At 40.0% G+C, this 16629-nt stretch overlaps 1 protein-coding gene across 1 annotated transcript in view; it reads left to right on the top strand.

Moving 5' to 3' along the window:
* Positions 1-16301, top strand: part of prrx1b (paired related homeobox 1b) — a 46730-nt gene extending 30429 nt beyond the window's left edge. The window contains exon 4 of the mRNA XM_077594696.1: positions 16016-16301. Coding sequence (XP_077450822.1) covers positions 16016-16148 — 133 coding nt within the window. The 3' untranslated portion in view covers positions 16149-16301. The remainder of the gene's footprint in view (positions 1-16015) is intronic.
* The last annotated feature ends 328 nt before the right edge of the window (positions 16302-16629 follow it).

The raw sequence follows: 16629 nt of genomic DNA, 5'->3' as shown, positions 1-16629 counted from the left end.
ATATTTTTAGATTTTACAAAATGATTTTTGAACTAAAAAAACAGAAAAAAATGATTAAAAAATTACAATTATTGATTTAAAAGGGGGAAAATCAGGAAATTTAATACACATCTACACTCTTCATTTTCATTTGATCCTAAAACAGAAAGTCGGCACTCATGATTTACTTTCCCGGGCCACACTAAATGATGCGGCGGGCCAGATTTGGCCCCTGGGCCGCCACTTTGACACATGTGCATTAGCTATTTCCCATCACTTCGCTTGCCTCCCATTGGGTAGAAAGAAGTTGCGTCTCCCTGATTCTGACTTGTGGGTTACAGTATGTTCTCTCCCCTGCCACAATTCCACCCATTTGAAAATATTATCAATTTTAATATGCATTTATTTTAATGGCTTAATAAATTATTTTATCTATTTTTTTACCATACGTACATACTTTTGCATACATATTTCATAGGAATTAGGTATACTATGCTAATGCAATATAAAATATATAAAATGTGCTTCTACAAATTCTATAAGTTATAAAACCACTTCTGGAAGCAATTAAATTTGTAAGTAGAGGTACCACTGTACTTTCAAATATATAAGAATCACTATGATTTATTTATATTGGTAACAATGTTAGCGGTACTAAGAGCTCATTAAGATCATGGTATAATTCTGATAAAGAACCCAAAATTTGAGACCCCACCATAATTTTTGACCTGAAATCAGTGAGTAACATTGGAAAATTTAACAAATATATTTTTATTCATGACAAAAATGTTAGTCAGCGCAACAAACCAACCAAGTTTTGATTACTGTTTTTCCAGTACCTCATTTATACTGTATATGGGCGGCCCGGCGCATGAGTGGTTAGCGCATCAGTTTGACAGCTCTGGGGTCTTGGGTTCAAATCCAGATCAGTCCACCTGTGTGGAGTTTGCATGTTCGCCCCAGAACTGCGTGGGTTTCCTCCGGGTACTCTGGTTTCCTCCCACACTCCAAAAAAAACATGCATGGTAGGCTGATTGGACACTCTAAATTGCTCCTGGGTATGGGTGTGAGTGTGCATGGGCGTCCGTCTTTTTGTGCCCTCCGAATGGCTGGCCACCGATTCAGGGTGTCCCCTCCTCTGGCCCGGAGTCAACTAGGATAGGCTACAGCACCCCCGAAACCCTAATGAGTGTAAACGGGTTCAGAAAATGAATGAATATACTGTATATCTTTAGTTGGGTTTTAATAAAGGGGCAACAGTTCTGTAAACTCGAATTACAAAGCCTTGAAATGTATAAAGGCCAACTTGCACAAATAAAAAAATTAAACATTTACCTACTTCTTTTGCCTTAAAACTTTGAAGGGAATCTAATTTTGAAAAAAAAAATATATGTAGTTACTGTGGACAGCATATTTTGGTTAATCTTTCTATAACTGCTGTCACTCTCCATTGTCATTTGGAAGACAAACAACACAAACGCTGTGACCCCACTGGTGAATTGATAGTGTGAAAACAAACTGTATTAAATCGAATATTGACCTCTATGACTCGTCCGCTAGTAACTTGAGCACCTGATAATAAATGTTGAATGACTGTAACATTTTCAAAGATTATCTGACATTGGTAATGATATACCATGAATGTCCTGGTTGGTATTAAAAAAAAGAGCCAAACACAGTTAACCCTTCCATAACCATAAAATAGAAGCTAAAAAAACAAGATGAATGTATTTTAAAGTACAGTGAAATCTCTTTACTATGCCACCTTATTACTATGCCAATCTCACTATTATGCCACTTTTGCTCGGCCCCGACAAAATTCAATACAAAATAAATTTAATCTCGCTACTACGCCATTATTGTGTGTGTTGTATTTTCAAATTCATTATTTTTTTTAATTTAGCCCACAATGTCAGTTCAGAAACGCAAGAGAACCGACTTTACGTTGCAGGAGAAGGAGATAATCGATGGTGCGAAGAAGGAGTCGAATCAGTCCAACCTAGCCAGGGAGAAAAGCAAGAAATGGGGCGTCGAATTTAAGAGAACCACTGTGAAGGGCATTCTCAGCAAGAAGGATACAATTATTGTCAGCTATTTATTCTAATCAGCCCAGTTAAAAGATTTTGTGTTAAAAACATCATACCTAATCTGCATAGGAGTCCAAAGTCAGCACTACATTCTTGTGTGGACTGACCTAGCACAACATGCAGCGTTGATCTGGTGTCAAGCGTAGGTCAAGTGAAAAAATAGCTTTATAGATTAAATATGGCTCACTTTCTGTCATACAGTACATTTCATTCCTCTTTTTCCTTTTTGCGATCCCATTGTGGGTGAGTGAAATCAATTTGGACTGAGCTGATGGATAACATGAGAAAATAAAGCTGTTTTTTTTGTACAATAAAACTTTTAAAAACCTTCGTTACTATGCCACTCTCGCTACTATGCCACTTTTTCTCATTCCCGACGTGTGGCATAGTAATGAGCTTGTCCGGGAGGTTTTTGGTGCACACAGAACATGGTAATGGGAAATTGTAACTGCTATTTCTTTTTTGTACAAATATGTTTTGTACAAGGACACCGTCAAGACGATTGCCATATTTGATGGCTGTCATCTATCTCTTGTACACTTTTTTATGTATTTATTTATTTGATAAGGGACAGCACATATTAATGACCATATCTATCTATATTCATGTTAATGAATAATGTAAATATGTAAGATTGTAGCCGTAGGCTAATTTCCTTCTTTAGTCCCTTGAATAGGTACAAGATAAACAATGGCATACACTAGGGCAGGGGTGGCCAACTCCGGTCCTCGAGAGCCGCTATCCGGTCTGTTTTCCATGTCTCCCTTCACCAACACACCTGAATCAAATAATCAGGATCGGTATCAATCTTCTGGACGGCTTGCTGATGAGTTGGTCATTTGATTCAGGTGTGCTAGAGGAGGGAGATATGGAAAACACACCGGATAGCGGCTCTCGAGGACCGGAGTTGGCCACCCCTGCACTAGGCACATTAACACACACATAGCACAAATTTAGACAGCATCGGGATTGCAATTTTGTTTGTCAAACAGACAGGCTTTAAGATGATTGGTGAAGAGGTTCAGAGAAGGGAGTTCACTTATGTCAATTGGTATTGAGTTCTAGGTATGGGCGCCGCAGACAGAGAAGCTGCTTTGGCTGAAAGCACTATTTTTGAAGGGAACTACATTCACCTCTAGCCCTTGTTGTTGTCTTCGAATTTATTTGGTACAAAATCTTGCAGTGGGGGAGGGGCTTTGTATTGGAAGATTTTGTAGACTAATGTGGCATCTTCGTATTTAACAGCATTGTTCTAGTTCAGGCATTTGTTTTTTTTAATATGACAGTGGTGGTGGATTTTTGGCTTTCTGTCCAATACTTTCAAAGCTTGCTTATAAATGGTTTCAGTACTAAGACCACGTTATTCATCTTCATTGCTGTCAACGTTTTGGGGAAAATTAAACTTCCACTTTGCTCCTCGGTGTGCATTTCACACATCGGCCCTCAGTACTAGTGCATCGTCTGAATCAATCTAACCCTCAATAAGTATTTTATGGAACTTTTATAAAACCTTTAGTGCAGCTACAGATGCAACACACAACAAATCATCAATAATAACCTCATAAAATTCCAATAGTATTTAGGAATATAGCCACATTTTAGAAAAATGATTTTACTCACCAAAATTCATTTCTATTTGTACACAAAATCAATCCTCCTTTCTTTCCTTAAGAAGGTTTCAACTAGTCTGTTGTATAGATTACCTTTGTGTTCCTGTGATTTCCTGAAATGAAAGTTCGGTTTGCCTCCCAAAAATGACAGTAATCAGGTTTATTAAGATTTCCCTAATTTTCTTCACCTGTGACCCAGGAATGTCACTCCATTGTTAGTGGCTAGGATGTGGCAGACAAATCATTTTCCCAATTGTGACAAGCTTGCTAGCTTGCTTCGCTTTCTTTAGCTTCTCTTCAAAAGTCAGCCTTGAAAATGGCTTTGACAGCAAACCAAATCCATTTCTTCTTCTCCTTCAGCCATTGTGGGTTTACAAAATCACTATTAAATAAACACAACAATACATTTGCTTGTGCAGCTCGCTACAAATGCAGTTTTCTATCTCTGGCTAGTCCACTATCCAATCATAGGGTGTAATAACGCTGACGTTTTTGTATGCCTTTAAGAAGCCCTTGGTGTCGCCAACTCAAATTCTGATTGGTTAAAGCAACTGTCTGACCGACACCTATTCTATGGAAAAGGGCCTGCAGAACTAATTATGAAGGCCTCCAGATAATTTGCTGACCCTGGCAAGAAATACAGTCATACCTCGACATACGAGTGCCCTGACATACGAGCAATTTGAGATACGAGTAACATTTCAAGCAAATATTTATCTTGAGATACTAGACAAATTTTGATATATGCGGACGTGAGAGGTTGCTCATAAGAACATCATGGGCACTGTATTTCTGGTTGCAACGAACTACGAGCACTGGGCGCAGCGTTGCATTTTTTCAGTGTTTTTTTCCCGTTAGTCAGTGCTAATGGCGGAGCTTGTTCGCTAATACGAAAGGAGTACTACTTACCAAGTTGGCAAGTGGTCGTGCGTTATCCTATTGTGAGGACATTTGTGTGCATCATTTTCGGAATATTTTGAAGGGAAGACAAAAGCAAACAACACTCGATAGGTTGCATCTGTAAGTCAGGGTGGAGGCGGGGCAAATAGAGCCAACCCGGGAGGAGAAAGGTATAAAAATTTAAAACAAAGTTAGAATTAAGTTTAGTGTAAGGTTAGATTAAACATATTTTAGTGTGTCTGCATCGTAATCCAAGTTCAGTTAAATTTATTTATGTTATGTTACGAGTGCGTTGCTGTGCAAAAAGTCTCTCTCTGTCTCTCTCTCCACCCCCTCTCTCTCTCTGTCCCTCTCTCTCTCTCCCTTCCACTAGATCGGTCTAATTTTAGTACTATTAAACACATTTTAGTACTATTAAACCAATAGTTATTTGTTACTTTGTTAATACATGGCGAATTAGAACAAATAAAAATGTTTTTCCAATCCAATATCCTGTTTTTGGTATTTTTTCAGAGGGTTGGAACAAATTAATTTGTTTTGTTCATTTCTATGGGAAACGTTCATTTGAGTTACGAGTAAATCGACATACGAGCTCAGTCCCGGAACGCATTAAGCTCATATCTCGGGGTACCACTGTACCGTATTTACTAGTATATAAGCCACACTTAAAATTGCCTCAAAATTGTTGAATTTTACAATTTCTCACGTATAAGCAAGCCCCTGATTCCCAATTTTCACCTCCATATTCATGGTTTTAATGGGGAGTACAAATGTGTTAATCATCACACGTTGTAGTTCTGAGATACTGTATGAATCAAAAGCACATTATTAGGGTCAATATCATAAGGGAGCTAATATGCCTGTCTTTGTGAATGCAGAATATCAAATTATTCAATTTGAAAAAATAAATAAGTATATCTTGATGAGAACCTGATGCTTTCTAATTACAGAAATTACAATTTTCTTACCAGAAGTTGAAGATGTTGAGGCAGCCATAGTGCTTCTAATGTCAAAATATCTCAATTCTTTCAATGGTTCATATTACTCCAATAGTTGTCACTTTCGAACAAGAAATAAAACGAAAAAAATCAAAGTGTTATTTTGTTTTATTTCAAAATGAAGGCTACTCGCGTCCAGTCAGAGCACGTTTATAGGTTTAGACGGCAGCGCCCTAGGTAAGATGGCTGTGCCCCAGCCTAGGTAAGATGGCCGTGCCCCGAGTGAGCAGTGACGAACAGAAACATGAGTTTTTTCACGTTCTATTCAAAATACATACTTTTTTTTATCTTGAATTTCATTCATAGACGTCAAAATAAATTTAGTTTAGTGTTTTATCTGTTTATCTTTTCTCTATTTTGAAATGAATGACCGTATCGGCCGCATTGTCTTGCGTCATGACTTCACGGCGCCATTGTGTCACGACTTCACGGCGCCATCGCGTCGTGACGTCATCGTGTCATGGCGTCGTCAACTTGCAGTTTCGTGCATGTCGTGTTTTCATGTGCATAATAGCCGTACCCTCGATTCAGTCATCATTTTTTGTCCACCAAAAGCGGCTGATATGCGAGTAAATACGGTAATAGCTGAAATGTGATTGGTTTAATGCTTACATATGAAAACACAATATGGATGCAGCGCAACCACAGGAAAAGCAATGGAAGGAAGTTGACAGATAATACGGAATTATTAAATAAGTATTCATGGACATAATATAATTAACACCTGTCTAATATTCAGATATTGTTTGGCCAGCAGAGAAGCCCTTGCACGCCCTGAAGGCCCAGCACAGCTATAACATAAACCCACCCACACGCATACTGTACAATGGTACCTCGAGATACGAGCTTAATGCGTTACTCGTATCTCAAATGAAAGTTTCCCATAGTAATGAACTAATAACAAATTAATTTGTTCCAACCCTCTAAATAAACACCAAAAACAGGATATTGGATTGGAAGAATATTTTTATTCGTTCTAATTTGCCATCTATTAACAGAGTAACAAATAACCAGTGGTTATGATGTTTAATAGTACTAAAATTAGACAGATTCCGCGGAGGGGAGAGAGAGAAGGACAGAGAGATTTTTTGCACGGCAACGTCTCATAACATAACATAAACAAATTTAAATGAACTTGGATTACGATACAGACACTCAAAAATAAGCTTATACTAAGCTTACACTAAACTTATTTCTAATTTTTATACCGTTCTTTTCCCGGGTTGGTTCCCTTTGCCACCCTGACTTTCAGCTGTAGCTAAAAGGAACCTATTGAGGGTTTTTTGCTTTTGTCTTCTCTTCAAAATATTCCAAAAATGATGCACACAAATGTCCTCAATAGGATAACGCACGACCACTTGCCAACGAGAAGTAGTATGCTCCACTCGTATTTGCGATCAAGCTCCGCCATTCTACTCTGACTAAGGTGGAAAAAACACTGAAAAAATGCATTATTAAAAAATTCTTATGAGTAGCCTCTCGCGTCCGCTGTATGCTCGTACATCAAAATTTGTCTCGTATCTCAAGATAAATATTTGCTCGAAATTTTACCCATATCTCAAATTGCTCGTATGTTGGGGTATTACTGCACGCTACCATTCAAAAGTAAAGCTTCAACGGCTCAATGGGGTTGAGATGTGGTGACTGTGCTGTCCAATCCATTATACTAGTTGCCTGCTTCTCTCCTTAAATTTCTTACATAATTTGTAGGCGTGGTTTGACTCTATTTCCTGTTGTAGGAAGAAATTATCTCCGTTTATCATTCATTCAATCAATTGTTTTCCATGGCATGGCTTTTCTTCTGGCATTGATTCGCAGGCTTCGGACCCAAACACATTCATCTCTGGGACATAGAGGCCATCTCCTTCCTGAGCAGTGTGATGCCATTCCCATGATGTCTATAAGTGAACAGATGAGGTTGGAACCTTTAAGTATCTGAGAATTGCCCCCAAGGAGGAATTATGGAGCTCCGCGATTCTCTCTACGATTTCCTACCTGATTTATTAGTATTTTTACATGATTTCAAGCAAGGAAGGTGTGGCCTTAAATATACAAATGTTGTAAGTTAACCAATCAGGAGGTTCCAAGTCCAAAACATCATCATCTGTACTTTTCCAAACTTTAAAATATGAAATTATCTCTCATTTTTGTGGCATTTAACAAAATTAAATATTCATCTACCGAACCAAGCATCCTCGTAAGGGTTGCATGGGTTGCATGGGTTGCTGGAGCCTATGCCAGCGGACTTTGGCCAAAGGGGAGACTATACCCTAGACTGGTCATCAGTCAACCGTAGGGCACATACAGAGACAGAGAACCATTCGCACTCAATCATAGCGGCACCAGCGGGAACCTGCACAAAAGTTTGGTAATCCTGACTGACCTGAAACAGGAGAACTTTAGCCTAATCTGACTTCAGAAAAAATGGAATGTTAGGTTAGGTTAGAACTTTATTTCATCCCGTATTTGGGAAATTTCTTGGTTGCAGTAGCAAGACAGACACAAGACACACAAGACATTGTAGTCCTAGGTAAAAAACTGGAGCCACACAGAGGAAGTCCACAAGATGGGGACCTTCTGCAGACTGAGACTGAGGTTGCCGCACAGTCCCTCAGTAGTCTGGAGGTTTTAAAGATCATCTTCCTTGCCTATCCTCCTAAACTGTCCTATCACCTAATCAGCAGCAGCGGAGAGGCCGGTGGGGGGCTTCAAAGCAAGCACCGGCAGCTCCTCCATCTGACCGGGGAGAGATCTCACGCTCCCATAACAATGATGGAATGCTCGGTCTGGAGCTTTGCCTTTTCTATCACTATCGTCCACTGCTTACAGCTGATCCTGCATGCATGACAGCGGAGGCACAGCTGAATGGCTCCAAAGACGTCTAGGACTAGCACAAAGAAAACCAAGCCACGCGACGGGTGGGGCCGAGTCGCAAAGGCTGCAGAACAACAAAGCAAAAAGCACAAAGTACAAAGCAAAGCAAAGTATGTGGGAAATCATCAAGAAATACCAAAATGCAATAAAAAAGACAGAAAAGCAGCAAAAACACAAAACGAGCAATAGCAGAAGGAGCTACCGCTACCGGCTACCACTTGAGCGGCACCCTCTTGGTTGCAGTAGCAAAAACGGATTCAGACACAAGAAAAAGATGTTGTAGAGTTAGATAAAACTGGAACCACACACAGGAAGTCTTCCACAAGATGGGAAACTTCTGCAAACTGTGACCGAGGTTGAAAATATGCAGAGTCACTCTTCCAAGGTTATCCGCACAGTCCCTCAGTAGTCTGGAGCTGAAGAATCAACAGTAGCTGAGTACAACCCCTCGACTCCATTTCCGGCCTGGTAAGCACCGACAGCTCTTCATTCTTATCGGGTAGGGATCTCACTTTCCCCATAGTAATAGATGCAATGGTTGGTCTGAAGCGTCCAGCTCTGGATTTCCAGCGGCATTGAGATGTTGCTCCTTCTGCTGCGTATTGTTCACAGCTAATCTTATGTGTATGAAGCATAGGCATGGCTGAATAGTGTCAAAGCTGGATTGCCTCGACAATAATCTTCATACAGAGGAAGCAGCAAAACATGTGGTAGTTTTTGACTCCCGGCCGATGGAGGTTATCTGGGAGGGAGGCCCCATCCTGACCGCTCTCAAAATGGACGTTGCTCGCTCCGCTTCCTTTGTTCTTGGCTAGCCCCCTTGGCTAGCCCCCACCCTTCCTAAGAAGGGGGGAGTGGACGGACAGAGCTAGCGTCCACGTCGAGGTCCCCCAACCAGATACGCCGTCCGCTCGGTCGGTGATGGTATTTAATAGAAGTTTAGGCGGAGACAAACTTTAGGCGGGAACACGAAAGGGGTGTGTTATATACAAAGTGATGACAGGCCTTGACCTGTAGGTGTCAGTAAAAATTATATTCTAGTGACTAAATTCATAAGAGTGCAGAAGGGTGCAAGATTAAATATAAGAATACAATTCATATTTCACATTTCCCCCCTGTTGTGACTTGAAAGAATTTTCATTAAACATATTAATTTGTATCCCTCCCCTCCAGGTTCTAGAATACAAATATCATTGACAGTTACGCAACAGGGTATGGAAAATAACAAAATCACATGTCAAGGCAGAGGCGAGAAATGATGTAATCAGTGGTAAAAATTCCTCTACGTCCCTCTTAATGAGCGAACCCAATATTTAAATCAAGACAAACACATTTGCATAGAGGACTCGTCACACTTCGAAAGAATGCGATAATCTCCAGTATGGTCTGTCATGCGGGGATACTGTGTCACTATAAGCTACTAGCGTGTGCTGGATTGTGTTTTGAATCATAACTTTCATACAGGGGATTACACACAGAAAAAATACAGAACAGTAGCAAAAAACGCAAGGTTGCAATTTTAAACAGAATTGAGAATCATGACCCGGTTATTAACCACGACCACAATGATACACCTACGGCTGAATGATCCTGGGCCATGGTGTTGACTAGGGCCTTTATTTCAGCTACAGCACGAGTAATGTACTGGTTTCATCTGGGATGAAGGTGCAGCAGTGTTCTCCCATCATGGCACACACATCTCCATCTTTGGCTGTTATCAGATCCAGGACTATTGGTCCTGCAACTTCCATAAAGGCTTTTAAATCATCTGCTATACCCTGTAGGGCCTTGACTGTTTGGTTAATGAACACTCATGTAACAGCTCAATGTCTTTACACATGATTTTCTGGGGGGGTGGACCACAACCTTTGGTCAACAGGAACATCATCGCACCAGATTGAATCACGTGGTTTGAATTGCACTGATTTTGCACTGATTTTGATCTCTTACTGTTATGTTCACTCTCCTTAAAAGGAATGCATCTTAGACCATCTGCACGACTGCAGATTTAAATGTGACGCCTAGACCCAGTGAATTCAGGATGTCAGGATCTGTGGAAATGGGTATACGGCAACTACTTTCATTCGCAACAATCAGTTTTTTCTGGAACACCATGAAATTATACCACACGTCTTCTTCATAGTAGTTCTCCAGGTTGTTCTTTCTATACCACTTCACTCTCCTCTGTGATAGGAGTATGTCACCATCTTGGTTTCCAGCTTGAGTCTTTGTGGGTGGGGCGTTCAGACACGCCCAGGTTGTCACTGACAGTGCAGTCACTGACAGTTCAGTCACTGTGATGTGGGTGGCAACAGCTTTCACTGTGGCTTCTGTATAGAGGCGCAAAGTCTATGGGAGGTCAGGGTTAAGTGAGGGGTGCTCGTGGCAGGTGAGTAGACGTCAGATGAGTTTTTCACGGACAAGGGTTTTGACACCGTCCGACTTACAGTCTACTCAAGAGTCACCTGTGTCTCGAACTACCTTGACCTGAGGTTGGTGAATCGACTTTGACTTTTCAGTGATCTTTGCTGCTGTGGAGGTTGGTGAGTTGGGCCACGAATGGGTCTTCCCATCGTGGAGAGAACCAGGACTTCCTTTTATGACTCAGATCAGGATCCAGTCACCTGGCTTCACCACCTCCTGCAAGATAGACAAAAGGATCACGGCAGCTTACATGTTCTTTGGATAAGTTTCTCTCCTTCCTTAGTCTCTCGTCATGGTTCATCTTCCCATAGAGGAAGTTGGAATGGTCTTCCATGAACTATCTCAAAAAGGTGTTAATCCCGAGCTAGTTGGTACTATCTTCATATACGTTTTGGCCAGTGTTAGGCGTTCTGGCCATGGCTTATTTATCTCCCCCATGGTTTTCTCAAGCCTTGGTTTTATCGTACCATTTGTTCGCTCTACTTAGGTGTTTTGCCATGTTTTGCACTATGCTGTTTGCAAAATGAGCTCCATTGTCACTCCAGATGATTCTGGAGATCACATGTTCTTTACAGATCAATAAAATCCATGTGTATAATTTCAAATGGGTAGGTCCCTTTTGGACGTTGTCCTGGTTTGGACCTGAGGTTACCTTGCACATTATATATGTAACAAATTAGACAGTTCCTACAAAAATTTTAAAAGTAGGTATTTCGATGTCCATCATATCATTCCTCCCTGTTGAGACATTTATGGCTCAATTTTGGAATAAATTTTTGGTAGGCACGGTAGGCCTTTAGCTGTGTACAGTTCGTCTGCAGACTGTTCTGTGTCTTCATGTATCCATGCATTTTTTCCTTCTGTGGTGCAATGTTTTGCGTATCAATTAATACCGTTTTTGAGAGCGACTCAGTTTTTGTTGTTGTGTATGCTGTGCAGGAAGTGTTTGCGCTGCTGCTTTAGCTGCTGTGTTCTGTCGTTGTCTTCAACACGTGCTTAACATTTGCTTACAGCTATTTGGTTCGGCTTAATACCCCAATGAACAAAAATCAAAACAATCTTACTTATTCCATCACTATAGTTTGTGAAAATTTAAATGCTTTATCAGTCAAAATCAAATATGCTAGCTGGTATTCTATTATGATCACTGCTTCCTTGTTAAGATCAAGAACCATATTTGTTTTTCCCTTTCCTGTAATTACACAAATTAACTCATCATATTAAAAATAGGAAAAATACAAAAAGCAAACCAGGCTGCTTTCTCCTCAGGAAAACAGCTTTCCCGTTCTCTGTAACAGTTAAATTCACGTCAATTAATATCCAGAAACAAAATGCACACATTTATAATTCTGAATAGAATTGAACCCACTAAATTGTAATCACTCCTTGTTTGTCAAGGTTAATATTTTAGCATAATTGTATCCTTTAAAGCAATTAAAACTCATTACTTATAAAATGCATACTAATCAAGTCCCAATTCATTTAACAATGTGTATCGCGTTGCATATTAAACTCAGTCGTTTGAAATTCAAAATATCCCAATCTAGTAGTCTTTTTATCAAATGTAACATTCCATTGTCTTTGGAGTTTGTCAATCATCTCCTATAAAACTTTCTTAATCAATATTTTTCAATAATCAGGCATACAATTAAAATCTAGTTACATTTCTATCCATTGTAGTTTATTTTTTCTCTAATTGTTTACTTTAAAAATCTGTAAGAAGATCTAGTCTCAATTGTTTACTTTAACTATCTGTAAGAAGGTTTAGTCTCAATTGAAACGCTTTCACTTTTTTTATGGAGACAATAAAACCAATATAAAAAAATCCTTATGGCTTACAGCATTGCTCCCCGAGAAATAATCTTTCCAATCAATATTGGAGTGCTTGCCATTTTGTCTGATTACGTCAAAAAGTTTATCTTACCTGTCTCCTCATACGTTTCAACTGAGAGAACCTTCTTACAGTGCACAAAATGGATCCCGCTATTTTCATGTCTGCTGGTTGGTCAGCAATTGTGTTAAGCACCCAGGCTCCCGGGACCGCCGTTGGTCCAGTCTGTTTTCTGTTAGGAAGCACAGTCTCCTCCTGCTAACCCGAATTCAGTGTGTTCCTTTAAAGTTTTTTCTTTTATGCAGATAGCCAGATTAGCCTCATCCTCTAGTTCCAATCGTGTAGTGAATAATGACGTTTGGTATGCTCTACTAAATAGGATGTCCATATTTTGTTGTCCGGTTGACCTCGTTATGTAGGCGCAATGATTTCATAACGAAATATGGAACCTTTTTTCAATTCAGTCAATTATTCTGTTAACACAGTTTGGATGCCATTATCACAATAAATCAATAGTACTTTGGAATTTCGTATCAAGCACTGTCTTTGTTTTTCCCAGTGCTCCCAAATTTCGCATAGCAGATTTGTTTCTCCACTTCAAATTTCACATTTGGAGTACTGCTGCTTTTTCATTAAAAATTTCCTTGGACGAAATATTTTTCCATAATTTGGCGTTGCCATCCGTGAAACGGCTTATTGGCGAATTCTGAAATCGATTCCAATTTGCTAAATCATTTTCCACCTTGATACCTAACCGATTGATCATATCTCGGTGGTCGGCCAATCAAAAACACAAAAGGGACAAACAACCATTCACGCTCACACTCATTTTCAGACATCAGTGGTCTGCATTTTTTTTTATCACTGGTGAAGAGCGCCATCCCCAGTCCTGGGGCTTCTTGGCAGCTAACCACCTTTCGCTGTGTCATGGCAAGTCATTCTAAAAGGAAATAGGTCAATGTTGTTTGGTTGGCATCAATTGTTTGATTCTTAGGCGATCCGTGATATTCTAATCGTTATTAATATGACTCGCGCTAAAGCATATTTCATCTGTTGATGGGCAAAACAATGAAATATAATCCTTGCACTGATGATATCTCATGATGTTTATTGCATCTCAGGGAAATTATGCCTATCCTAAATTAATTATTTTATCTAAACTTGCCAGGTACAATTTACCTAATACTTTGGATAATTCTTAATACTTAAGTCTAAATCGCAATTCACTCTCTGTTTGCTAAAATAGCTAAATTGCACTTGTTGAATTGCTATTCTGCTCCAAGATTGTGTTTATTTAATATAAGAGCCATTTTTTGTAGCTCACTCTTACCACAATTAAAATTTAGAGAAACTAACCCTCTACTTAGCAATTTCTTAATCATTTCCTAATGATAAATTTCAGTGTTTATTAGAGGACCCATAATTTGTCACTAATATGTTACATTGTCAACTTTCTGTCTCCAACTCTCTTCCCCTCTTTCTCTGCCTCTCTGTCTCTCCATCACTGCTACTCCCTGCTTCATCGTGTGGAATGTGAGATGTAACCTGAGATTTCTTGCATTCCAATCCTCCCCCCCCCTCGTGCTCCTGGCTTGCGAGTGGAGCCTGGCACGAGGAGTGGGCTGAACAGGGGGGGCACTGTTTCTTAACAGGCCTAATATATATATCTTCCTGGGTTAGTGGAAAGTGGGCTGGGGAAGAAAGGCAGTTTTAACTTCAGTTGGCTCGACGCCATTTTTTCCTCTCACATGTGGTCTGCTTTTCACCCCCCCCATCCTGTCCCAATCCACTATCTCTTAAATACTTATTTTTATCCGTGTAAGTATTCTTTTTTGCCGATTAAACTCCTATTTTTCGCGGCAATCGTACTTATATATCGTTTATGAACGCGTCATAGCGTACTTATATATATATATATATCTATTCATATGAAGATTAATTGCATGCGTTTATAGTTTTATTCTATTTCTTTTTTTCTTCATATCGAGCTCTTTCATTATCTTGGCACTGTATAACAATATATTTCTTCTATATTTTTAACACAACCCTCGAAGTCCCTTGGCGGGGAGGCGCGACCTCCTCCACTGTCTGCTTTCCAGGCAGATAGGCCGACACACAGCCTTTTATCCTGCTGTATACTTTTATACATCAATCCGACACACCGAGAGATGCCTCCCCAACACACAGGGAAGAGTATACGCAACTTTTTATTTTTTATTTTCCTCCGACGAATGGAGCATCTCCCTTCCTCGAAGGGAAACGGGGCCTTATGCTGGGTTGGATTCTACAAATTAATTTTAAAAAGTGCCTTACCGTTTTTTGGTGCCTCCTCTGTACGAAAGGATAATTCGTAATCTGTTCCCGGGCCAGCGGGCCAGATCGCCCTCTCTCAAGGCCGGAGTAGCCGACGTCAAGCCATCCATCCTTCTGTCGATCTGCCGTGGCCGGAAAGCAGAGAAGAATCTCAGGTTCTCGGCACCAAAATGTCAAAGCTGGGTTGCCTCGACAATAATCTTCATACAGAGGAAGCAGCAAAACACGTGGTAGTTTTTGACTCCCGGCCGATGGAGGTTATCTGGGAGGGAGGCCCCATCCTGACCGCTCTCAAAATGGTCGTTGCTCGCTCCGCTTCCTTTGTTCTTGGCTAGCCCCCTTGGCTAGCCCCCACCCTTCCTAAGAAGGGGGGAGCGGACGGACAGAGCTAGCGTCCACGTCGAGGTCCCCCAACCAGATACGCCGTCCGCTCGGTCGGTGACGGTATTTAATAGAAGTTTAGGCGGAGACAAACTTTAGGCGGGAACACGAAAGGGGTGTGTTATATACAAAGTGATGACAGGCCTTGACCTGTAGGTGTCAGTAAAAATTCTATTCTAGTGACTAAATTCATAAGAGTGCAGAAGGGTGCAAGATTAAATATAAGAATACAATTCATATTTCACAAATAGTTCCAAAAAAGAAGTAGCAGAAGGAAGCCAGGCTAACAGAACAAAGAAAGTTGTAAAAACATTAAAGTAAAAAGTTTAAAGTACAGAGTAAAGTAAAAAGGAATGTATTAAGAAATATTAAAATGTAATAAAAAAGATAGAAAGGCTGTAAAGCGCGAAAAACAGATAAGAGTGGACAGAGCGACTGCCACCGGCTGCCGCCTGACGGCGCCATCTTGTGTTTTTGCAATGTGTGTGTGTATGTCTGGCTTTAACTGAATATTTTTACCTGATTTTTCTGACACAGTTTGTATTAACTTCTGTAAATTGTAAGTAACATTTGTGTAAGCCTTTTACAGCTCTTGTTTTCCTCTCTTTGTTCTCCCAGTGCCATGGCCACCTATCCACCTACTTGCTCCAACCCTAATACTTCCCAGGGAATGAACATGGCTAACAGTATTGCCAACCTGCGACTCAAAGCAAAGGAATACAGCTTGAACCAAGTTCCCACAGTCAACTGAAGTACAGCCATATATACAAGGGCCGCCAAAACCAATGGACCCCGACAATAAAATATCTGTGGAATGAGCTTCATCTGACATGATCTTGAGGTTTTTTTTCCTTTTTGTCTGATAGTGTGACACCATTTTGCAAAATAAAATGTAGGAGACAGAGTCAAGTCACAATATTTTTTTACTGTTGGTCTTACAACCATTGTATGTTCCATCTAGAGTGGTTATTTTAATCATTTTTTTGTGTTTGTGCTGTTTGCCATTACTTTAGGAATGAGACCAAAACATGTGTGGAATACCTTTTGTCCACTTTGGGCTTGGTGGCTAAAATACCAAAGTGCTTCAATATTTTTTTCCTTGTCATATACTACACAAAAAAAATAGAATATCAAATAAAGGAGTTTGACAATTTAAGATTAAGTATTAAACCATCACATAGGATCATTACACACAAATTGACATAACTCAAGAAATTCCTTGTTTTGATTTC

The sequence above is a fragment of the Stigmatopora argus genome, chromosome 24 (genome assembly GCF_051989625.1).
Source record: "Stigmatopora argus isolate UIUO_Sarg chromosome 24, RoL_Sarg_1.0, whole genome shotgun sequence".
Classification (NCBI taxonomy): domain Eukaryota; kingdom Metazoa; phylum Chordata; class Actinopteri; order Syngnathiformes; family Syngnathidae; genus Stigmatopora; species Stigmatopora argus.
This window is presented reverse-complemented; position numbering and strand designations above follow the sequence as displayed.